This window comes from Amblyraja radiata, chromosome 8 (genome assembly GCF_010909765.2).
Source record: "Amblyraja radiata isolate CabotCenter1 chromosome 8, sAmbRad1.1.pri, whole genome shotgun sequence".
NCBI lineage: Eukaryota > Metazoa > Chordata > Chondrichthyes > Rajiformes > Rajidae > Amblyraja > Amblyraja radiata.
This window is the reverse complement of record NC_045963.1, coordinates 39,264,715-39,291,674: the sequence shown is the minus strand read 5'-3', so window position 1 is coordinate 39,291,674 and position 26,960 is coordinate 39,264,715. Positions and strand designations below refer to the sequence as shown.

Below are 26,960 nucleotides of genomic sequence, written 5' to 3'. Positions count from 1 at the left end.
TCATGGGTGATTTAGCAGAAACAATGTGACAGAGAAAAGAGCCGAGGACATGCAAAGCAATCAAGCTGCTTAAAGAATGGGGAGAGTGAAGGGGTAAACTTCTCAAAGCAGTGGATCATAGGGTCTCTGGGCAGCAATTCTCCTTCCCACAAGATTAAGGAGTGACATATGAGGTGTATGCAATTCATTAAGAGGCACACAGTGAAAAATGTCATATGTTATGGTTGTAACCCCAATCAAAGTGTCGTTGAAGGGCTGGTTTGCTATTGGTTGGTAAGATTGTGGTTCCATCAGTGTTTGTCAGGCACCTTGCTGTAGCTGCAGATATCTACAACATGTATCTCCCCCATTAGTTTGTGGGAATAGAGGAGCATATGTGGTGGGAGATCATAGAGAGCTGTTTGTATAAAAGTGCTTGCCAGTAAGTGATTTTTAATTTTCCTAATATTGGGGAATACTTACCTCAGAGAAGTGCAGCAACTAGATAGAGTCCTTTGTGAACAAGATATTTTTATTTACTGATAGTTCCCTGCACTAATAACATCCAGGCTCCACAACAAACCAAAAAGTGGCCAATTGGCAACTGGAGTTAACCCTTTATTACATGGCTCCCGATTCAGTTGTGCAATCCATACGCACATAAACAAAATATCTACACTGAAATCTACTGCTACGTGAAACGTCATACAGCAGTTTATTTACTTGTTCAAAGATTTCTTTGCCTGAACTTTTGAAGACCCTGAACTTACTAGGTCAAGTATTCTGTGTTTTGGTCTATCCTATAAAATATTGCCATAATATTGCTATAATAACCACTGACTGAACAATAAGTTATTGTGGAGCAGAAGTAAAAGGGAGCAGAAAGGGAGAACATTGTTGAATGGATCTTTCTCAATGGGGTATCCATTGTAAAATAATCTCGATAATGCTTGATTGTTCCACATAATATGTGTAATGTTTTTAAAACCTATTCCTTACTTTGTTTCCCCTATTGTATTGAGAAATTAAAAATTTCCTCTGGGTTTTAACATCTTGTGATAATAATGTAAGTAAGTCTAATTAGTGAAAAATAAATCATGTTGATTTACTTTAATATGCTCATGCATCTTTGACAAAAATGAAAGGCTTGAAAAACTAGAGACATTTTCATTGGTGAGTATTTGAAATGTAATTATTTTGCAATCGTATAAAAAAAGTACACCTGATTAAAAAAAAACTGTTAAACTAATGAAAAGCTTACATTAAAAGGGAAGAATTTCTCGGGGTTTACAGCTGACAGATGCCAACATGACAAAGGACATACAAGAGAAACCTCATGGAATTTCATCCTTGGTTTGCTGAGTTTGCTTTGATAATTAACCAGGATTATATATTTAGGATTGTCATCCAAAACAAGTAGGAAAGGACTATCATGTTCATCAACCCACAATCACCCTGGAAAAAGGTTGGTTGTTTACACCAGTGATTCCCAACCTGGTGCCACAGTGGGGCCACAGAAAAATTTCAGGGGGGCCACAGAAAAATTTGGGGATTTAGGGTGTCACAGGTTCAATGAAGGGGGCCACTTTTTTCCACTAATAATGTCAGGGGTGGGGCCACAGAAAAATTAAAGAGCCCAAGAACTAAAAAAAGGTTGGGAACCACTGGTTTACACCACTGGCATGCATTCCAACTGTCTACCTGATGTCCGATCTCACATAACAATTGGCCTCTAATTCAGAATATCTATGACTAACTTTTCTTTAACTCCATTGCACGAGGCATCTGGAGAACTACTGAAATCTAAAATCCTCTTGCTTTTTTCGACTTGATAAATGGAAACCAATTCAAAGCAGAAAACGTTACTGGTTTCTCATTCTTGATCAAAACCCAGAGGTACAGTGCCTACCAGTGTTTAAAATGAAATCAGTTGCATCATTACCTACCATACACTGAATCCAAGCTCTAGTTTATAGTTCAGCTACTCACTGCTTGCAATGATAATGAGAAGGAAACAATTACATTTTTGATGAAAAGACTTTACCTACCTATACAAATATTTAACATTTAGAACAAAACAATAGTAAGATGAGTACCTGTGAGGCTGTGAGAACATTGATTTTATTTCATAAATGTAGCACATCTATTTAACGATGCAAATGTTTCCAGTTTCCTCCAGGTAATGGCATAGCTTGAAAGTGGAGACACGCCACAACTGAACAAACCCACACAGTATAATTTGCACACTAGTGATTCATTCACCTATAAATACAGTTTATAACAGCCAATTATTTTTTCATATCCTAACTTGTCATTCAAATGAAAGAACTCCCCTTAACTGATTTCAGTTATTTAAGGAACTATTGTTTGATTACTTGACTTGTTCTTGAGAAATTCACAAGGGGATAATCATCTGCAGTGGTATGAATCACAAAAGACACATTTCAGATAAAAAGAATACCAAAAGAATAGTTAAGTATTAAACTTGTTCTATTCTTTTTCTTTTTAGCTATATAAAACACTTTCATTGATATAAAAATATCATAAATATGTACATAAATGTAGTTACAATTAGATATATCACTGTTAATTATTCACTGGGTGATGTTTTGTCAATTTTAACTTTAAATTGGACTTCAGTGTTTTGTGAAAACACTGTAAAGGGTTCCGCTGTGCAACCCCAAACTGTAGAAGACATCAGGAATAAGCGAGGTTGTAAAGTCTTACAATAAAAAAAGCATAATATTAATTTCCAAGACCTTAAAAGTAACACATTTCAAATGCATATAATGAGTGAACGTTTTTTCCCCGTTTCGTTATGGTGCATGGCAGAATCTTTAAAACAGTCATCAACTTGTCTTGTCTTATAAAGGATGCACTAATAGGTAGCCCATAAGTTCATGTTTGCAAAGAGATTAAATCAAGCTATAAATTTCAGTTTGCAATACTAGGTTGATGACTGACTTTCTTCCTCTCTTTTAATATTATGCATAATCACGTGCCACTGTGAACTGTGTCCTCAAAAATATGGCATCTGGATTGTGACATCTGGATACATACCAAATGCAAAACTTTTATACTTGTTTATAATCTACAAACGATTTATTTAATTTCCATGCACATCTTTTAAAATTTGCCAGTAAATTGGAGTAATCGACCAAAACAAAAGGACTTGAATTTAATTTCTGTCTTTCGACAATGTCAAAACGAAGGAAATGAAGTACGAAAGGAAATGAAGAGTTAGTAGCACCAGTACTCACCTCCTCCTCGACCGACCTCAGGCCAGGACCACCGAAGACGCCGCCGTCACCGATCTCCACGTGGCCGCTGACGCTGACCTTCACCCACCCACCGATGAAGCCGATCCTCGCTGCCTCAACGGTAACTCTATCGCCCCCTCACCGATTACGCCGACCCACGCTATCCCCCCGATTCCTCCGACTATCACCACCAAAACGTGACCGCCGAACCTCTCTGCCTCACCGGGACCCACTCACCTCGCCGCCTCACTGGGCCCATGGAACCTCGCCGCCTCACCGGGTCCACCGAACCTCACCGCCCCACCGGCCATCCGCTGTCTGGGACCACCTACGCTTTGCCCGCTGACCCGGACTCCACTCCCTGCGGAGCTCCACCATCAACTCTCCCGATCCTCGCCACTCCACCTCTCTCCAGCAGGTTGCAGCCGTCGCCTTACCTGAGTCCTAGGCTCAGCACCAGGCCTGAAGTCTCCACGCTGCAGACTCTGACATCACGGGGTCTAACTGTGCTAGGTCCTAGTGCTCATCCCCCTAACACAGGGAACCTCAGTGGTTGTTCCACTGGGTCTTCCTCTTCCCAATCAAGCCATGTAACCCCAGCTCTTCCCCACCCACACTATAGTCCTCACACCCTTCCTCCCTGATCATCCACCAACCCCCCCCACCAGACATCACCTCGGCCACAGTCCACTCACCTGCCTTCCTCCAGCTCCAACCCCCATCCTTGCCGTGTGTTCACCATCCCCCCTGACCTCCCCTTTTCTGATACCGAACGGTCTGTGCTCAGCAGAAACCTCACCTTTGTTCCCCTCCGTCCCCACCCTTTAAGTTCCGCTTCCTCCACGATCTGGAGCTCTTCTTCCATCGCCTCCGCATTAAAGCGTTCTTCCATGGGAAGGAGCCATCGCCCCCCAGTGATGACCCCTTCTCCCATCGTCAACCGCCCCCCCTCCTCTTGGACTCCCCCTCATGGCCATCTACCGGATGGCAGACATCAACTGCCTCAACTTCTCCGCTCCCATTTCTCACTCTAACCTCCCCCCCCCCCCCCCCCCCCCCCCCCCGAGCGTAGAGCCCTCCACTCACTCTGCAAGAACCCAGATTGGGTGATCAAACCTTCCGACAAGGGAGGTGCCGTGGTAGTCTGGCGCGCTGATCTCTACAAGGCTGAGGCCACGTGCCAACTCTGACACCTTCTCCTACTTATCCTTGGACCATGACCACACAGACGAGCACCAGGCCACTATCTCTAGCACCATCACTGACTTCATCAACACCGTCTCCCTGCCCTCCCAATTCTCCAACCTCATCGTTCCCCAGCCCCGCACGGCCCGATTTTACCTTCTCTCCAAAATCCACAAACCTGACTGTCCTGGTAGATCCATTATTTCTGCCTGTGCGTGTCCTACCGAACTTATTTCCACATACCCAGACTCCATCCTATCCCCCCCTGGTTAAATCTTTCCCTACCTATGTTCAAGACACCTCACACGCTCTTCGTCTACTCCAGGACTTCCATTTTCTAGGCCCCCATTCCCTCATCTTCACCATGGATGTCCAGTCACTCTACACCTCCATCCCCCACCAGGCTTAAAGCCCTCAGTTTCTTCCTCGACCGCAGAATCAGACAATCCCCGTCTACTGATACTGATACTCTCCTCCGCCTAGCAGAGCTGGTCCCTACCTTAATAACTTTTCGTTTGACTCCTCCCATTTCCTCCAAATACAGGGCGTAGCTATGGGCATGCGCATGGGCCCTAGCTATGCCTCCCTCTTTGTAGGGTACATTGAACAATTTTTGTTTAAGGCATACCAGGGCCCTATCCCCAAACTCCACCTCTGCTACATCGACGACTGCATTGGTGCTACCTCCTGCACCCACACACAACTCACTGACTTCATCCATTTCACCACTAACTTCCATCTGGCACTCAAATACACCTGGACCATTTCTGACACTTCCCTACCATTTCTAGACCTCACTATCTCCATCGTAGGGGATAGACTACTGACCGACATCTACTATAAACCCACTGACTTCCATGGCTATCTGGACTACACATCTTCCCACCCTGCTTCCTGTAAGGACTCCATCCCTACTCCCAATTCCTCAGTCTACGTGGCATCTGCACCCAGGATGAGGTGTTCCACACCAGGCCATCGGAGATGTCCTCATTTTTAATGGGGGTTCCTCTCTTCTACTATAGATGAGGCTCTCATCAGGGTCTCTTCTATACCCCGTAACTCTGCTCTCACTCCCCATCCCCCCACTCGTAACAAGGGCAGAGTCCCCCTTGTCCTCACCTTCCACCCTACCAGCCGTCACATACAACAAATAATCCTCCGACATTTTCGCCATCAACGGGATCCCACCACTGGCCACATCTTCCCATCTCCTCCCCTGTCTGCTTTCCGCAGAGACTGCTCCCTCCATAACTGTCTGGTCAATTTGTCCTTTCCCACCCAAACCACCCCCTCTCCTGGCACTTTCCCTTGCAACCGCAGGAAAAGCTACACTTGTCGCTTTACCTCCCCCCCCTTGACTCCATTGGACTCCATGGACCCAAGCAGTCTTTCCCGGTACAGCAGATGTTCACCTACACCTCCTCCAACCTCATCTATTGCATCCGCTGCTCTAGATGTCAGCTGCTCTACATCGGTGGGACCAAGCATAGGCTTGGCGATCGCTTCGCCCAACACCTCCATTCGGTTCGCATTAACCTACCTGATCTCCCGGTGGCTCAGCACTTCAACTCCCCCTCCCATCTCGAATCTGACCTTTCTGTCCTGGGCCTCCTCCATGACCAGAGTGAGGACCACCGTAAATTGGAGGAGCAGCACCTCATATTTCGCTTGTGCAGTTTGCACCCCAGTAGTATGAACATTGACTTATCTAATTTCAGGTAGTCCCTGCTTTCTCCTCCCCTTCTCAGCTCTCCCTCAGCCCACTGTCTCCGCCTCTTTCTTTCTTCTTCCCGCCCCCCCTCATATCAGTCTGAAGAAGGGTCTCGACCCAAAACGTTGCCTATTTCCTTCGCTCCATAGATGCTGCCTCACATGCCGAGTTTCTCCAGCATTTTTGTCTACCTTCGATTTTCCAGCATCTGCAGTTCCTTCTTAAACATCTTAAATACTTCTTTAATACAATCACTTCGGTAATGAATAAAATCATGACCACCAATTTAGGCACATTAAGCCACAACATTTGTTGATAAATAATCTGTTTTGTGATGCAGTTCAAGGGACAAATATTGGCCAGGATCCCAGGTGAACTCAGACGGTAGACAAAAATGCTGGAGAAACTCAGCGGGTGCAGCAGCAGAAGGAAATAGGCAACGTTTCGAGCCAAAACCTTTCTTCAGACTGAGTTCCCAGGTGAACTCCCCAGCTCTTCTTTGATTAGAGATGGAGCATATTATACACATCAGTCAATGGATTCTCATCAAAAGGACAGCAATATAGTGTCAACCTGGATAATGTGCAGATTCTTTGGAATGCCATCTGAACCCACATGCTCTTGATTCAGGTGAGGGTACCTTCACTGAGCCTATATTAATATATTAAACCAGGTCTTTACATCATTAAGTTTTATGTCTTCTGTGAGCCAAATTAGTTAGCAAGTGATCAGGATCATGTGGGTCACATTTTTCTCCAAATCCAGTTTAGAGATTATTCCTGGCAGCATTATTGCACAAATTATAATTCAATCCTTTCCAAATGTATTTTCTTACTTCCTCAATGGATGTCTAAAGTAACACAAGCTCTAGTAAAATAGCTAATAGTGGATTTTGGTACGTATTAGATGTATGATATTACCTCATGTATTCAACTGCACTATGAAGTTAACACAAATGAAACGTGAAACTTCTGCACCCTTGCCAGTTTACATAGAGTCATAGAGTTATACATCATGGAAACAGGCCTCTCAGCCCAACTTGTCCATGCCGACCAAGATGCCCCATTACTATGTGATGATAGAAGTATGAAGACAAAAATGCAAATATTTTAAATTAATAATAAACATTTAATTTTGAAACTGTGAAAATTATAGTTTCACTTTTAAACAATCTATCAAACTTTCCTCTCTTCATGTGTAAAATTAAATCAACCATGTCAACTGCAAAGCATAGTTATGCAGGAATTGCTGGCAGGATATGAATTGATTGTCATTGTGGCCACACTGATTTAGAGGAAAAGATGCACTCTACAGAGTCATCTATTACACAGTTCTGAGAGAATAGTTACTAAATGTCATTAAACACAAGCCTTTTTACAGCCTGTCTATCTTTACCACAGAATTGTGAATATATCAGGAACATTGAGGAGCAAATGTAAATGATGAAGATGATAACAATTGCATTATGCAATATTAAAGTTTTGTATCTTCACAAGCATAGTTTGTTAACTACGAAAGGTTTTATTTTGACAGATCTTAGAAACTGTGCTTCAAAAATAATAGCACCTGTATTATTAATTATAAACAGGACCAAGAGAAGTGAACAATTTGAAACAACTCTACTGTGTTCTGTTTAATTCAAACAGCATTTACAATAAGTAAGAACATCTCGGACATGAAACATATCCATTACAATAGTAGGAATTACAAGATTAATCTTGCCCACTGCCTTCCAGCCCTTTGAGATGCAAATATTAATGCAACCCATTTTTGGATCTAAAGCAAAGTTGTAGGGGTATATTTTGTAACATTTGATTAAAAAAATACTCTATTTGTAAATTTAAAGTCCCACCAATTAAAAATGGTGGAGATTTTCTTTCCATCAAATCTCAGGGCTCATGGTTAAATGCAGGGAAATGGCAGAGCACTGTTCTCTCCGATTGGGCTGCTGATGCTGCTTTTTCCCCATTCCATAGGCACCCAAACTACAGATTTTCATATACATATTTTTTTGTGTGTTCAGCCTGCCATAGAAGACAAATCTGTTTCCTTGTATGTGGCCATCAAATTTTACTAGTTGGGCGTGGAAGCAATGTTCATTGTCTTTCTAACAAGAAATTGTTCTGGTGCTGCATGGCAGCTAGCTGCTATACAGCACACACACTTATTGTGATAAAACATCTAAAATAAGCCTTAATCAAGTGAAGCAAGCATAAAGTACAAAACATATTGTGAAATGGAAAATACAACACAGTATAGGATATAATTTAATTATATAGTTCCACCAAAGGCAAGATATGAATATGAGGAACAGATACTGCGTACAAATGTGTACTGGAGTAAAGCTTTGAAATACTAATGGATTTGAAATTGCCAAATAGCCTTCCATTATGAATGACAAAAAGGACAACAAATATGGAATTGACTCACAAGGGCTTGATATAATGTAGAGGCAAGGTGAAACCAGAAGAGAGTTGTCTTGATGTCAGAACCTCAAAGTCAGCTAAAAGCAAATACAGTTGGTTGTGGGAGAGGAATGTTGAAAGTGTGATAATGTGGTGGATGGGATGTGGTTGAGAAAGTGTCTGATCACAGAGAAGAACATTTGCAAGACGATCCAATTACAGGGGAAGCTGAGAGCTTGTTGGACCTGGAGAAAATATTTCAGCTCCTCCTAACCTACAAACACCACTGTCATAATACTTACCTTATGGATTCATCTCCTCTCCTCTCTCTTCACCTGTCTAGTTTCCCGTGATCTCCATTGTTAATAATAGAACCATTGTTAGAATGAAGGCACACAGAATTAAAACGTGTGAATAACTAAACCACTTCTATCAACTGATCTGTCACCCACCCATTTTCTAAAAATCAGAAATGAGCAGTTTCCATACAAATTTAGTTTCTGCATCAGATTTTTAATGCCTTAACTTATCAACTAAACGAAACCAGCGTCTTTCTATGGATTAATATTATCTTCCAACTGAGATATGAATGAATCCAAATGTTAATTTGCCCAGCTTACTTCATGTCTTTTTTAGAGAAGAGTTGCTCACACAAGCTCCATACAGGCTGAGAATCTCCCAGGAAAACATTTAACATTGATAGGAAAAGAGGTCCTTGAAAGTTTTGTCCCCATGTACATTGAGAGAAGCACAAACTGGTGTGCATACCAAATGAATTTCACCATGTGTTACAACAAAGTGTTCAAACAATGACAATACAGTTGGTAAAGAAATAAACTTGCTTATATATTTGCAATTTTCTAACACATCTATGGGAATAAGATGGTTTACAGCATTCAGACATGCTACCATAGTCATCATTGCAACGACTGTCAACAGAATTTCTTTACCAAATATCTTGCAATATATCTTTTGGAAGTTTGCAAATAACACTGATACCAGTGATGAAGGGACCAAAAAAGAGATGATTGTTAAGGAAGTGCAGGGTAGATAACTCTCAAGCTGCCTAATTTTCTTCAAGTATCTCTGGGAATAGACACTATAGGGTCTCACATTGTACTTAGAATATTAAAATACAGTACTGATTTAATTGAAAAGTCACTTGCATTCTTACTGTCAGTAATTCTAATGAAAAGTGAAATGTATATTTTACCACAACAACCTTGGCCTGCTTCAACTCACCTGGGAAATGCACAGTAAACAAAGGGCAATGGGTCCAATGTATTCATGTCCAAAAAGAGCAAGGGACCTTATGAGGGCAGTGCTGATCACTGCAGTTGCTCATGCGCAGAAGCACAAGTGCAGCCAATTGGCTCTAGTGTCAGCAGTAATTTGGGGTGATTTTGTAACTCCATTCAAGAGACAGCAAGTGATACATCCAGAATCACTAAGCCAACACAATTCATACAAGTTGCAGACAACTCAGTTGGTTTTACAAATCACATACAACCGAGCTGTTTCCAAGGGAAAACATATCATTCTCCCTCTGCAATGGAAGCATATGGGATCAGATTTGGAAAAGTGGCACAAAGCAATATATGATTTAAAAACAATAAGTATACAGAAGAATATGCTGAGCACCTAGGGCACATGCACTTAAAAAGCACATGTACTCAGTCTTCACATGCATTGAAAGATATTTTAAAATGCTGTTACTTAGAATATCCATTGCAGTAGGTAATCCTGTATGTATTCAGTAAAGGAAAAGACTCAGCTCTCCAAAAGCAAAGCAAATACGGTACAGTATATTCAGTTCTCAGCAAAAACGACACAAGAAGAATTATTAGCAAATGGTATTAAAAAATGAACAATGGAAAACAGTAAAATTAATCAGTTGTAAAAATACAGACAGAAAACAGAATATCGGCAGCACATTTTACACTAATCTATGAAACAAAAATGAATCAAACGCATTTACACAAGCTACTAATTCACAAATGCCTGTCTTGCAATTTTGTTGAAGACCAATTGTACATTATATCAAAATGCTGTGCTCATTGGCTGAAGGAAAAACAAAAAGAAAGCTCTTTCTACACTCAAATCTCTATGTTTCTGAAGCCAGTGGTATCTGTAAATCTCTATCCTCCTGCCCTTCCATGGTTTGCTGCTGCTTCTCATTGAACTGGACGATATTTAACTATGGGAATATGTGACATGCAACATGCTATTTTCATTTTTCTCATCTCAAGACATATCTTAATGTATTTTCTTCACACACTTCTCAAAAACAGATGGGTTATGTTCATGTCAGAAATAGTATCTGAACCCTGTCAATATGGTTTCAATGAATCTACTTGCAGGAACTGGGCTTTGGTTATTTATGTATTATAATGAAGTTGCCTGCCTTCACTTTAACAGCTTGCTTTTAACCACAGTCAGCTGGGTTTCCCAAGCCTCAGGAAACAACACAGCTTGAAAGCCAGGAGATGTTGGAATGTTTCTGCCAGGCCCAACAAACTCCTGACTAAACCCATTTCCCCCAGTCTTTCCTAAACAGCGTGTACTGAAATGAGGTTTCAGCAGCCTGGACATGACTCTTGTTACATACAGATACATTTTTTCAGGAATCTTTTGCTCTAAAAGTGGAGTGTTGTACTGACTTTTAGTGTCTCTGCAAGTGTATCGTAAATGGTTAAATGTATGCGCAGAATTTTGACCATATTTCGCAGCTTCACTATCGACCTGAACTTCTAACCACTGCATGACCACTTAGTTTGTACATCTGAAAATATGTTGTAGAATTCATTTCTGGCAACAGTGTGTTCATATATGCAGTTCTCATTTCATATCACTAATCCCCCTCCTGAATGAGGCTTCAGGACACTCTCTTTGCTTGTCAACACATAACAATAAATGGCAGATTCTTAACAAGGGTGTTCATCAAGTATCTCACTCTGTATTTAGAATTAGGCTCTCTCGATCTTTTCCCAGTCTCTTTACAAACATTTTACTTAGGGAGTAGACTATCAGTAATAATATCCATTGATTTGTTATGTTTATAAAAAAATCCTATTAACATCATGAAAAATATATATTATTTCATTGATTGGTCAATAAGCAACAAATGTTATTAAAATATGTTGCATAATTCTTCTTAGTTAACTCACCCTTATAAAGTGGTTATATTTTGCTCATTAATGTAAGCTTTTTAACATTAGTAATGGAGGAACACATCAATGTTTGATCCTTTCTTTCAAGTAAATATAACATTGCTGCTTTGCACAAAGATTTCTACAATGGATTAATAGAATTAAGTAATATTTGTAAAGGTTTTCCATGTTCACAATTTGGATACAAATCAGCAGTATGCTACGTTTCTGGATAACACCAACTACACATAGTAATTGCTTGTTTCAAATTACCCTTAATGCAATGGTCATTAAAAAAAAACTAATGCATATAACACCTAGCATTGATTTTGTAATATGTCCCATATAAACACAATACAGATTTTATCAATCAAAACGATGATAGAAAAGATCAAACTTAACAATTCTATTGTTCTTCATTATCAATATCAGCATATCCTGCAAAGGAAAATGCAAACTAACTCGATTACAAGCTTAAAATAATATTTACAATGTAAAATGAAATAGCGTGCACATTGTTCAGATTGCCAAATCCATCCCATTAGAAACATCTGGATTCCACAATAAATCCATATAAAATTTTAGTAAATCAATTTAAGAACTAAAATCACCATTACAAATAGATAGGTCTTGAGATTTACATTCCTAATACACACAATTGTAAATTTTTATTTAGTACAGTGATAAAAATAAGGCACCGATATGATCGGTGTTTTGTAGGCATTAAAATATGAAAGCACACAAGTATTGTATAATGTGACTTTGTATTTCAGTATAAAATTCAGCTGGACTCAGTATTTTACCTGTTGTGTTGTGTCCCACTGTATCATGGAAGGTGCTTTTGACATTGACAACACAAGAAGACACAATGTTATTTAGTTATTGCATACATGATGTCAAATAGGTGCCAGAACTTTTAAAAAGAGGTGGAGATGTAGAAATATGATTGCACCTTTTCTTGTCAGAGATATTTAAAACATGTTCTTTTTGGAGAAATGACAACACCAAAAGCACATTAGTGCACAATATTATCCCTTAAATGGAAAAAAGATTATCTTTATTATGCATTTTAAAAGGTAATTATTTTACATATGTGTGGAATGAACCAGGTTCCCTATATGGTACAGTGATTTGAGTATCACAATTTATGTCTAAATTTATGTAATTTTTAATGTTTCGTGCCCGGAAGGGATATTGGCTGAATGTGAAAAACATCTTCTGTCCTAACTGGAGACCTGGATTATTTTTAACTCCCTGTCATATTCACATGCTGGTGGTCTTCTGCACACGCATAAGCATAAAGCAGCAGCCATTTGCTAGGTGGTGGAGGTATTTGGGAATGGCAGGCTTGCTTGCTGGCAAAGGGGTGAATAAGCAGGTTAGTAGAGGGAGTGTGGTGTATGTGAATTTGCTTAGGGTGGAAAGTGTTTCAGAGATGGGAAGTGTTTGAGAGATGGGAAGCTGTGGGCATTTCTTGCGTGGTGACACAATAAACTAGTGAATTAAAGAGCAAAAGTGTTAAAAGAGTAACTAACATCAGTAACATTGGCCACAAATTATATTTATTCATAGTTCCAAAATAGGTTCTAAAATAGGTTGTGCACAATATTTACAATGCATATTCTATTTATTCACTTTGACTGTTTTCTTCACTAATGTCCTCTAGGGAAGTAAAATTGCTACTGTCTTACCTAGTTGTATAAGTGATCCCAGATCCAGACAAATGTGGATGTCTATTCAAATGGACAAGTATCTATTCAAATGGACAAGTAAGTCAATAGGTCATGGTTAAAAGTAATTGACAATAAAGGCTGTCTGTGCCAATTATGGAATTTTTATAAAATCTTCTTCCTGACCCATAGAAGAAAATATTTCATTTTCATCTCCATTTTAATCATTCTAACTTCATCAGGCAGAGAGACTAGAGCTGCTTCCTTACTAAATTCAAGGTTAACGTTCATTTAGGATCCTATTGCTACATTCATATTCATGCAGTCTCTGAATGGCTAAGGGGAGAACCTCAGATGCCTTATAATCTCCATAATTTAGATGGTAAGTAACAAAAAATAAATAAGTTCTGTATGAGTACCATGGTTTTGCCTGCTACTGGTTTGGTCTGTTGTTAATGTTGTTAATTACAAGACTGATTTTCTTCTGATGTAGCATATGTTGCCAGTACAATCTTGTTTAGTTATTTGATTAATATTATTCGATAGTCTTATAATCCAATCTAAAAAAATTCAATATAATGTATATACATTGAGGATGTTATTATTGGCCAATAAGGATGACAGTAGATAATGAAACTCATATCTGGATAAAATACATAAATGATACATGGCTGTATATAAATAATTGCATAGTATTCCAATACTGGATATCAGCAGAAAATCATATCCTGACACCCTGGTTTTCTAATTCCTTTCATCATTTCCTTTCCCATTTCTCTTAATGATTTTGCTAATTTCATTCTTTCTCCTCCCAATTTAGTTCTGCTGTATTTGCTCGTTTTGATTAATTTACGGTTTAGTTATATGCAGCTAATCTTGGTGTTCTTTTGAAAACAATTTTTTTTCTCGTGAACTTTGTGTGATCAAATGAGCTATGTTAGAATAGGAAGTTGGAGCTTTGTCCATTTTGTTATCCAATCTCAAATAATCCTAATTGCTGAATGATTTGGGTGTGATAAAGATTTCATGAAACTCTGTACCATTCATTGCAACTGCTGCATTGGTGTATTATTTTGTGGTACACATACTGTAACAGCCTTCCCTACGTATGTCTGAGTGGGATGGTTGTAAATGTAATGCCAATTGTGAGTAGTTGTGCTGTGGAACTATTCTCATGAGGAATTGGACTGACTGCCCAAATGAATTTTAAACATGGAACTCTTACAGCTAGCAGGCAAGCAAATCTTTCATCCCATCAATTTGAGCTGGTTTTGGCCCAACTCCCAGAAATGAAAGGTCTATTGCTATGTGAGTCTGCTTCAACTTGATTTCATCAGGCATTATGAGACATTTTAAAACAAAATTTCCCTCATGTTTCCTCCTCCTTGATTTCATTATTAGTTTGCTAGTATTTCCTACACTTTTCCAGAATTTAATTTTTAGATATTGATATTTCAGTTTTACTTTCATTACCTATACTAAAAAAATGTATTAAAATATTTTTTTTAATCATTTGGTATTGTCAGATTACTGTATCATCTATATACTGTTACAGTGAACGCATTTAGTCTCTTATTCCAATTCCTTTCTCTTTTTCTAACTATTTCATATTTTATTTGGTTGCATCGTCCTATCTTTTTGCTTTTCTTTGCTTTTACTTTATTCCTTCAATTCTTTTTTTTTTGTAATGATATATCTCCAAGGAATGCTATACAAAATCATGTGATTACATAGATAATTATGCAAAGACACAAATCCAAAAATATTGCTAATTCCATCCTTATCGCCATCATTAATGTGACTTTCTCTTCCACATTTTCATCTCTGCCATGAACAAGCTATATTTCAGTAGTATCTTTAACAAAACGAAAAATCACACTATGGTTTAATGATCAAGGTGGAACTTCAAAATTTCTATAGGGTAAGCAATGAATGATTAATTATACAGGATTTAAAGGAGAGCAGAAATACACGAAGTGATTTAGGAAGGAAATTCTAGAACCTTGGTCTAAGGTGGGTAAAATATCCAAATGTATTTCCCTATGTAGTAAAGGGTTGTTATCTTTATAAAGACTTCATTGGGAATAATGTTCTTGAGATCCTCCAACAGCTCTCTTGAGTTGCTAAGATCCTCCAGTACCTCTCATTTTTTTTTTGTTTCGATGGGAATAACATTAGTCTCAGCTGGCATGCATTTTGTGAAAGTAATGGACATAATGCTGAGGGAAATCACCTTCTCCCCAGATATCACTTGTGGAGGATAAGCCTATGTGTTTATCCCTTTTAATTCCTGTTTTGGCATAAGGCTACTGTGACTGTCAACAGGTTTCTCAAGCTTTTGGTGATATCCAATTCATTCAAGCCCAATAGTCTGTTGTGGCCTGCAAACGAAACTGATTGTTGGGGTTCTTCTCAGGGTCCATTGGTATTCAGAACATATTACTTCCTTGGTGCCTATGAAGAAAGCATTGAACTAACTGGATGTTCTGAGGAAGAGAGAGAGCAGGGAAATAGAAGCAACACCAATTGAACGAGGAAGTTTGAGAGAAAACACAACTGAATGAGGAAGAGTTCATTTAAACTGACTAAGATGTGTGTAGTTGAACAATGTCAAATTCAGGCAACTCTAATACTAGTTTCAGTGCAGCATCTCCCTGAAGTTGGAACTTACAGGATGGACTATAGGAAACAATGGGCCACTTTCAAATTTGTGTGTATGTAACCGGCTAATCTTACATGTTCATATGCCATTGACTAGGCATCAAATATGCAGTGTCATGTAATTTACTGGCATGCAATCAAAGGCCATAAGATCAAATCTCCAGGAATACATTAAACTAGAACTTGCAACATTATCTCTGCAATCAAATATTAAGAAGCAGCTAAAGTGCAATAGAACCCCAGCAGAACACATTTCCAAATTGAAAATCCTGGCACTATTTTAGCAGAATTCTTTATTTGCTCCTCATCCCTTGCAATTTCAAGGGCTTTATGTTTTTTATGGTAAATCTGTTGCCTTTAGGATATAGAATGCAAGAAAAAAAAAAAATTTGCCAGAGAATTTTCTCTAAATAAATTTCTAATTGGAGGGAAGGCGACAGTAATTGCTAGTTACTCTGCAGTTGTAATTCTCTTCTATATTATGATTTATTTTTAATTCCTTTCATCTATATCCTTCAATAGTTTATGTTTTTACCTTTTCTTTCAAATCCCATTATATTTTCTTGCTTTCTTGTAATAGCCTGTCCATCTTTTCTTATTTTGCATTATTCCTATTTTCTTTGCATTTCTCTTTTTTTTGTATGTTTTATCATTATATATTTTTTCATTTGTATACAATTCTTCTATTCATGTTTAACCTAGTACATGCCAACAGTATGGGGTTGAGACTGCTACCTGACAGTCTTTTTAACCCGGGGTCTCCTGATTTCCAAGAAGAATATGTCCTTTCTTTCATTTATGTGTTACATTTTAACTTGGTAGACTATTAGCCTAGCGTCTTGAATTTTTGCATAACCTACTGTCATTTTTCCATTCCTCTCATACCTGTAAGCCCAAACCAATACTGAACAAAAATCTGAACACAAATAAGTTAACCACAGTACTTTGCTAATCAATGATTATTACTAGATGGACAGAGGAATCATGTTGTGAACTAATGGCAAGTACTGCCATAAACTCTCAATATTGGGGGGCTGGTGCTGCTGAAAAAGCAATTTCTTGGAATGGGCACTTTGGCTAAAAGAACAGGCTCAACTACCTCATGATTCTTCCTTGAAACTTTTTTTCAACTTGTTATTAACTTCAGCTTTTCTTTACTTTATTTATGTTACATTCCAAGTTTGTGTGACACTAGAACCTTTAACTATCATTCCATGCTATTTCAATGTCAAATTCAACAACTTTGTTGCAGAATTACCGTTACATAATAAAGTCATAAAGAAATGGTCTAAAAGCCCTGTCCCATAGTACGAGTTCATTCCAAGAGCTCTCCCAAGTTTAAAAACAATCAAACTCATGGTAAGCACGGAGAATGAATGTAGCGGGTACGTCGGAGCTCGGGGACATCTCTTAGCGCTAACGACAGGTACTCGGGAAGACTCGCTAACGGCAGGTATGCACGGGAAGACTCGTGAAGATTTTTCAACATGATGAAAAATGTCCACGATAGCCCCGAGTACCGACGAGTGGCCATTACCATAAATCTCCGAGTTCGAATCAGGGCAATCTCGGGAGAACTCTTGGAATTAACTCGTACCGTGGGACAGGGTTTTAAGTTTGTGAAGTTGGTTAAAGTCCTGTCCCACGGTACGACAGGGACAAAATTCAGACAAAATGTTCACATTGCAGCTAGTGTTCTGTGACCATCCAAGTCGCTACTGGTAGGTGTGGTGGGGTCAGACAAGTATTATTCCTTCCCGGGCATGAATCCTGGTTTTTGGTTGAGTCTTTTTACTTCATTAATATTGTACCCCATACAACAATTTAAAATTTAAATGATTTTAAGATTTTCTGTCAGATCTAAAAACTGAAGTGCATATGATAGTTGGTTTTCGAAGTGTAAAGTTCAAAATGTTGACATCAGAAGTCTAACAATACCTGCTATATTTGTAATAGAAATAGTTTCCAAAATGATCTGGTAATTTAATTTTGATGTTATCCCCAGGTTTCCAAGGACTAGTGCTAACTAGGAATTTCTCCGATATAATTTGCATGTGTCTACTTTCCTAATGTTGGTACCTTAACAAATCTAAACTTGCCTAAAAGTAGCTGCTGAATTATTATTTCTATTTTAAAGTATTAAAGTAATTTCAGTTTAGGACTGAAACAAGCTGTCTTGATGTTCCAGTCAATGTGCTTTAAAAGAATGGTGGCCAGATAATATGGCTACTGCCTATAATTTCAAACCATGAAATATTGGAGTTCTATGCAAAATGTTACTATTACATTGATCATTTATAAAAAATCTGAATCATATTTCAATGCAGCTTATTATTGAATAAGTTCGGTACTATTGAGTAAAATTGAAATTTTGGATATCCCTATATTGTTTGAATATACTAAAATTCAGTTTATTCTTAAATAATGGTTATCCCACTTTAATTGCTCTGATAGAACTAAGCAAAGTCTGATTCTAGACCCCTTATATTACATATACTGAAACATGTTGGTATGAATTTGATTTGTGCTCATAGAATTAACAATGCTGGTGAGGGGAAAATTAATTTCCTCCTGTTTGTGGCAGTTCGACTACTTTTAGATTACATATAGCGTTATGTAGATATTGGTCAGAATCACATTCATCACTGTATAAGAGCTGGTATTATTAAGGACACATGTATCATAAGGAATCAATATCATTTAAATATCTGTTTACTATTTTCACAATTGCTATGCCAATACTGGATTAATGAATACTATTGAAATCACGCACTCCCGACCCTGACTTCCCATCCCAACAGCAAGCCACAATGTCTCAGTTCTAAAATAGAAAATTCTGTTTTCCTGTTTTACTGTATCCATGCGTAGGGATAAAGTGGTTAATTCATACTTCAGCCACAGAGCATAACAAAGAGGAAATTTTCACTTTTAAGCCAGTATGTAAAAAAGGCACCTTAACCTTACAACTGTTTATTTCAGTGAGTTGCAACAGTGTTGTGATTTCTGATGAAGGCTATCAGAACTGAAACATTAACTGCTTTTAACTTAGGTTTCCAGCAGCTGCTATTTTTTTTGATTTTCATTGTTGCAATATTTTTAAGAACAGAAAAATATGACAGTGGAAATTTCTGTTCACTTTAATAAGTCATATGGCCTATTGGATTCTGACCAATCAAAATGATTATTGTGCTTGCTTTTGGTGATTCTAGCTGTTGCTGCAATGTTTTGAATGTAATTGTTTTCAATCATTAAACTTCCAACCAGCAACTACAGGAAGTCAAAGAGCATCTCAGTTCAACAACAAAGTCAGATTGTGGAAGTGAAGCAATGGCATCAACATATTTGTGCATGTTTACCCTTGAGAATCTTTAAAATTTGATATGCTAATATTCCAATGCCACAAGCCTTTAACAGTAAAATGACAAAATTTCTGCATCATCAAAATAAGTTGCCATTTTGTAATTTATTCTATTAAGTAGTCTAAATTCCAACCATGCAAATATCCTGGCTAGAAATTCATGCCTATTGAATGGAGCTAAAAATGCTACATTATTACATCAGAAAATTATGCTCTGCCTCTAAAATTCACTTCATTGAAGTTATTGGAATAAAAATTTGAGCCAATGCACAATGCACTGATCTATTATATTGTGCAATTCACACTAAAACCAAGGATGAATTTCTACTCATCTTTGTGGCAACATTCGGCTGTTATTTTGTATCCGTAACCTCAACCTAATGACAAGAATACTCAAGGTCATGTTGTTTGGGCTTTACAAATGCTATAATTTTTCTCTAATTTTCTATAAACTCTTGTGCCTCATCCTATGCGTTGCATTGATAATAAACAGTGCACATTATACAGGAATTGTGTTCCCTCATATTTTCCTTAAAGTTATTTCTTTACCAGCATTATCTCGAGCTGAGCCAACAATGAGGCAACTGTTGCATTTTGCAACTATTGGTTTGGTTAGGAACAAGTCTGAAAGGAATTGTGTTGAACCCCTGAGCCAAAGCCCACTGTGGTCCTCAGCACATTTGTTACGATTCCAATAATGAGTGCCATCGACAAACTTGCTGTCCTTTTGATTCCTTCATTTCAGTCCAATGGTTCAGTTCTTCCTCACCTGAGCTGTTGAGGCCTAATGAAATCCAGCCGATCATTTCTTTACGTTTCATGCTCCGTTTGTTATACACAGACAGTATGAGTGTCACATCGGAAAGCTGAAATAGTGCTACCTGAAAAATGAATGTTTCTTTGTACACAGGATTTGGTTGGCCTCGGCGGATGGACGTCTTACATTTGGACATCTCCTGACCCATAGAATTCAGCAATGTTAACTTGACATATGTGTCTGGAAAAGCAAATGGGTTTAAAAGAGACATCAGGAGCAAGAAAACATGCTTCTTTATAAGTTCTATCAAAAACAAACACTTAGCAAGCTTCCACTAGCCACAACACTTGGTAAGCATACTAGTCAGTCTCCATAACGGAATATACATATATAGAAGAAATGAAAAGAATATGCCTAAAAGATAGCACAGGTAATGAAAATGAATCAGGAATAGGCGGGTAACAGGGAGCACAGAGAATGCCATCAAAACAATTTGGCATGGGATGGACATTAAATATAGCAATGGCTGGAATAACAATCTCTCCTTTTTTGTTTTTTAGTCAATTCTGAAATGTTAGGTGACAGTTGGAAAATTGAATTAATTGAATTAATTAAAATGACTGATCTTGTCTAAGAACCAGACAGCTTGAATCCTGATCATTCTAAATGTTCCGCATTTACTTTCTCTTACAATTATTTTTTTTCCAATTTTGTATCAACTATGTAGAAGACTGGCGATGCTCTAACGATATGAAACGTTTTATCTTGACATATTTTTGTTCAGAGATTCAGTTAATAATTTCGTTTTTATTTGTACAACTCATCCATTTGATCGAACAATATACATCAGCTATAATGTCAGAACACCATGTAAATTTATTTTGTTACAGGCTGCCTGAGCCAAATAACGTTGAGCTTTCGATAATCCTGCACACGAATACAACTCCCAAATTTACTCCTCACAGAACCATTAAGTCCTACATTTTATTTTAAAATCTCAGAATTAATAATAATGGTTTACTAACAAATATGTGCACTAGAGCAAATGGAATTTAAAAAAAGAAACATCTATTTTTGTTTAATATTCCTGAAAACAAAAATTGCCCAGTACTACTAAAACTGATCTGAAATGGCATTTATTTTTCACTTGAACAGTAATTTAAATCTCATAGGTCTGCTGTTTCTCATTTCCTTTTAAGTTCAGCCAAATCTCCAATAAATTATTAAATGTTAACTTTGCTGACCAATTATTTGGTTGAAGAAAGTTAAGGACAAACATTTGTACATCTGGTTCAATTGTCAAATAGACCTTTAAACGGATACTCAATACTTCCTTACAAAATGGATGGGAAGCTGTCTGAATAGACTAATCAATATCCAGTTGCACAAGGCATTGAGCAATCAGACAAGAAATCCTAAAAGAGATAGTTCTAAGCCATCAAAGATATTTTAAATTATATTTGTGCAGCTTGAAGGAACTTTCCACTCACCAACATAGCAATCCCATCCTTCCCCTGGCAATGCTCCCCTGAACTGGCCATAATTGGAGGAAGCAGATAATTTTCTGCCATTCAAAACTGTTTAGCATGTTAGTGCCTCTTTGATGAGTGCATATGGCCAGTAATTGTCAAAAGAAGCCTCATCCTGAAAATAGTTTGAGCCTCTTGTCTATGAACTTTAATGAATTCTGTCATAGGTTGACCAAGTTTGAGCTTATTCTTAAGTGCAGTTCATGAGTTCATGGTTATTTGATCCAGCTATTACATTACCAAAACATGGCCGGGTTTCCTCACCTATTAGCTTCTGTACCTGTAATAATGGCCATTGTGATGTAATTACAATTCCATTCTTCAAAAGTTTGCTCTAAGCATGTAATTTAATGACCATTGAGTCTGAAGAAGGGTCTCGACCCAAAACGTCACCCATTCCTTCTCTCCAGAGATGATGCCTATCCCGCTGAGTTACTCCAGCATTTTGTGTCTACCTTCAATTTAAACCAACATCTGCAGTTCTTTCCTACAAATGTAATTTAATGTTTGGATTTGGAAGGCATGAATGACTGGGAAATGTAATAATTAAGATCAAAAGCTGTGCCTTAATGATACGGTGAATTCCTGCATGCCCTTCGGGTAGCTTAAGAAGTATGCACTACTGTTTCGTTCATGGTGCAAATATTCTGGATACAGAATGAGCTAATTAAGGTAGAAAATGATTCAATCGACCATACCCTAATGTATGAAGCACCCTAACTGCTTTGCAATCCTACCCCAACTCAACAAACTTCACAATAACATGTAAGCTCACCTATCCTTCTCTAGCTGTACACTTCCTCGCATCACACTGTATTGTCTTATCCTCATCTAAAATTGCACATCTCACTGGCAATCACAACAAATGTTCCTCCCCATCATTCCATTGGTTTGATAATTCTCATTCATAGCTTTCAAATTTCATTCCTTACAAAAAAAGAGCAGAGAACATATCCTGTCCCACTAGGAGGTGAGACTAACCAGAAAAGACAACACAGGCCATTCAATTAAGGAGAGGAGCCCTGGGAGTCTTCAACATTGATTTGACTCCTCATGAAATTCCTTGTCTCAGGTGAAACATGGACAAGGATGTTCCACCTGCCAGTTGTCAAAACAGTACTCTGTCATGTTGAGGACTACTTCAAAGAAATGTTGAAAGTAGCAAGGGCATAGAACTTACTCTGGTTGAGAGACATGGGTTTAGATTTGTTATTGTCATGTGCACCGAGGTACAGTGAAAAACCTTTCTTTGCATGCCATTCAAGTCCCTTGTCTCAGGTGAAACATGGACAAGGATGTTCCACCTGCCAGTTGTCAAAACAGTACTCTGTCATGTTGAGGACTACTTGGGAACATCCACAACTACTGGGCAACATCCACAACTCTCTGCAATTTCCTGCGCTCTTGAGCAGAGCTGGTCCCAAAGCAAACTTCAATATATACCCCCATTGCTAACCAGACATAGCTGCCTCACAGGATTAACAGATCTGACAGCTCAAAACCAGGCATCTATCAGGTGCTGTGGACGATTTGAAGCAACAACATTTGCCAGGGGATCAACTTTGGATCAATAAGAAGTTCAGAAGGACATGCCATGGGCAGCACCAGGCATACTTAAAAATGAGATACCAATCTGATAAAGTGCAAAATAAAATCAAACATGTTAAACAAAGAAAGTAAGAGTGGAACTGGCAGAGGAAGCACTGTTCCCATAAAAAACTTTATCAGATCAAATTTCTGGCATTATATCAAATAAGTTGTGAAAGGTAGTGGTCAAACAAACAAGAGGAGGAGGATCAGAGAACATCCACATTCTAAATGATTGAGGAACCTGCACATGAGTGCCAAGGACAAGACTGAAGTATGTACAGTCAGACAGTCAGAAGTGTCAGAGTCATTAAGAGTCAGAGTCTTACAGTGTGGAAACAGGCCCTTTGGCCTAACTTGCCCACATCGGCCAACACGTCCCATGTACACTAGTCCCACCTGCCTGCATTTGGCTCTAAACCTGTCCAATCCAAGTGATGAGGGAATGATCCTCAGCATTTCAGTCTCTTTCAAAGGTTTCCTCTATCACATAGACTAGTGTTCAGCTAAATCTATGCTGGGAGTACTGGATACAAGACCAGGCAACATTCCAACAATATTGCTGAAGACTTATACAGCAGTGCCTCTTGCCTACTTGTTTTAGCACAATTACAACCCTGCATTTGCCCAACAATTTGGAATGTATTCTGTATTAAAAAAAAGCAGGAAAAATCCAATCCTGATAATTACCATATCACCAAGCTCCTCTTAACCATCAGCAAAGTAATGGATGGTGTTGGCAACCATGCTGCAGTTACCAATAACCTGCAAGTCAATGCTCAACTTAGGTTTCTCCAGGATCACCAGTGCTGGACCACATTATAGCCCTGGTTCAAATGTAGTCAGAAGAGCCGAAATCTGAGTTGGGATGTGTGATTAATATCAAGGCAGCATTTGACAAAATATGGCACCAAATAACCCTGATATAACTCACATCAATGGGAATCAAGGGGAAAATATTCTAATTGTTGGAGACATACCTCACACAAAGGAAGTTGGTTAACCATATTCATGGTTATTCACGGTTAACTATGTCAGCCTAAGATGTTGTAGGGATTCTTCAGGCCAGTGTCTGAGGCCCTGCAATAAATCTGAAGTGATGATGTTCTAGGGTGATTGTTTAATTCTACCATAACTCCTTAAAAAATAAAGCCAACATACAGCAAGAACAGAACAAAATTTAGGCATGGAATAATAAGCTAAAAGTAAGGAAGGATAGAGAAACCAGGGAATTGTAAATCAGTTAGCCTAGCATCAGCAGTATGGAAATACAAGCAACTATTGTAAAGGGTGTGATACTTGCACTCTTAAAAAATATCAATAGAAATAGACAATAATTAACATACATTCATGAAAGGGAAATTATATTTGATTAACCTACTGAAATAATTTGAGGATATAACTGGCAGAAAAGTTAACCAATAGATGTGATCTATTTGGATTTTCAGAAGACGTATAAAAAGGTCTCCCAAAGAGGCTCATGAGCAAAATTAAACCACATGGGTTGAAATTAATATACTAGCATGAATTGAGACTTGGTTGCCAGATAAGAAGCACAGTAAATTTTCATTTTCAGGGTCGCTGGCAATGACATAGGAAGTTGAGCAAACAGTGTATGGGCTCCTGCTATTTACGATATACAACATTTATTTGGATAAGGGGAGCAAAAGGGTTTTGTGCTGAGTGGAGGAAGCAAAGATGCTTTAAGGTGATTTAGCTAAATTGAGTGAGAGGTAACGTTGTGTGTAATTTTGGTTTCCTTCTTAAAGAAAGGATATACTTAACATAGAGGGAGTGCAACAAAGATTCCCTGAGATTGCAGCTTTGTCTTATGGTGAGAAATCAAGTTGGCTTGGCCTATATTCATGAGAGTTTTGAAGAAAGAGAGGATATTTCATTGAAATGTATGAAGTGCTGGCATAGCTTGACAGGCTGGATGCAGGGAGATTGTTGTCCCTGACAGGTAAACCAGTCTCAGGATTCAGGTTAGGACATTTAGGATTGAGATGAGGAAAGATTTCTTCACTAGAGTGCAATAACCCTGTGGAATTATCTACTGCAGAAGGCTCCAATGGTCAACTCAATAATTATATTTAAAAAGAGAATTGTCACAAAGGTATCATGAGAAGGACGTGAAAGCAGAAATGTGTTGTTGAGATAAAGTACCAGCCATCATTATATGGAATGGCAGAGCTATCTCAAAGAGTCAAATGCCTGACTCCTGCTCTAATTTTTCTCTGTGTTCATTGGACTGTTGATTAATAATTTTTAATTAATTGTGTTTTGGGACATAGACAATAAAACACTCTTGACTTGATTGAGGAAGATCTGATAATTGCCACATGCTACAAAGTGCCTTCAATGTATTCCAGACTTCGACACTTGTGTACGGCAGTATATGCAGGCATATCTGGTTTGATGTTCTGCCACTGTATTGGCCATTCCACAATATACTTAGCTGAAGGCTCAGATACAGTTCATATCAAGGCCCTCAGCTAAATGTCAAATATAACAGGGCCCCATTCATTTCAATATAGTCCCTGATCTTCACTGGAAAGCTTTTTTTACTTCACCGTATTTTTATGTTTTAATTATGATTTCTTTTCATAACATTTTAATTAATAACATTTTAATTAATAATACCAATGTTTTTAAACAGACAAGAGATTCTATGGCCACAAATGGGATACTAGGATGATTTGTTGCCTCCTGGGTGTCATTGTCCAGGACGTCTTCAAGCTGTTGGAGAACATTCTCAAGGGGGAATGTTGAGCAGCCAGAGTTCCTTGTGTACGTTGGTACCAATGACATAGGTAGAGAAAGGGATAAGGTCCTGCAGACTGAATATAGGGAGTTAAGAAAATTTTCAAACTTGGGTCGTAATCTCTGAATTACTCTCAATGCCATGTGTTAGGGAGAGCAGGAATAGAAGGATAGAGCAGATGTTTTTAGGCCATGACTGACGTGCTGATGCAAGGGACAGGAATTCAGGTTCTTGGATCTTCGGGATCTCGTCCGGGACAATGGCGAACTGTACAAGAGAGACAGATTGCACTTGAACTCGAAGGGAACCTACATCCAGGGATAGAGATTTGCTTGTACTAATTGGGTTTAAACTAGGTTGACAGTGGTGTGGGTCCCATATCAGTAGGCAGATGAGAAATTGGGGTCAACTACTATAGTGAAAGGAAGTAAGTTTAGTAGCTAGGACAGTCAGGAACACAGAAAGAAAAAAAAAAGATCTGTGGTTTAAATTGCATTATGTCAATGCAAGAGCTGGTAAAGATGCTGGTAAAATGGACGAAGGCAGGACATGGATTGGCTCATGAAACCGGGCTGTTACAGGCATAATAGAAACATGGCTGAGAGAAGGGCAGGACTGATGGCTTAATGTTCGAGGGCACAGGCAATAAGTTGTGAGACAGGTACAGGCGAGAAAGGAGAGGAGGGTGGTTGCCTTTTGATGAAGGAGGACAAAAAAAGTAGTGCTTAGAAAATATATTCTTGGGAGATCAGCTTGTGATGTCCTATAAGACTGGTTAAGATGCATTTGAAGTATTGTGTGCAATTCTGGTTGCTCATTACAGGAAGGATGTGGAGGCTTTGGAGAAGGTGCAGAGGAGGTTTACCAAAATGCTGCTTGGATTAAAAGGGTTCAGCTACAAGGAGAGATTGGATAAATTTGGATTGTTTTCTCTGGATCGGCAGA

The 26,960-nt window shown here is 38.4% G+C and overlaps 1 protein-coding gene across 4 annotated transcripts in view; it reads right to left on the bottom strand.

The window, feature by feature from the left end:
- Window positions 1–14,267: 14,267 nt before the first annotated feature.
- syt14 (synaptotagmin 14) overlaps window positions 14,268–26,960 on the bottom strand; it is a 164,096-nt gene continuing 151,403 nt past the window's right edge. For all 4 annotated transcript variants that reach the window (XM_033025591.1, XM_033025588.1, XM_033025589.1 and 1 more), the window contains 2 exons: window positions 17,541–20,375; window positions 14,268–16,526 (listed from right to left, as the gene is read on the bottom strand). In XM_033025591.1, the coding sequence (XP_032881482.1) occupies window positions 20,062–20,375 (314 nt within the window). In that variant the 3' untranslated portion in view covers window positions 14,268–16,526; window positions 17,541–20,061. The remainder of the gene's footprint in view (window positions 16,527–17,540; window positions 20,376–26,960) is intronic.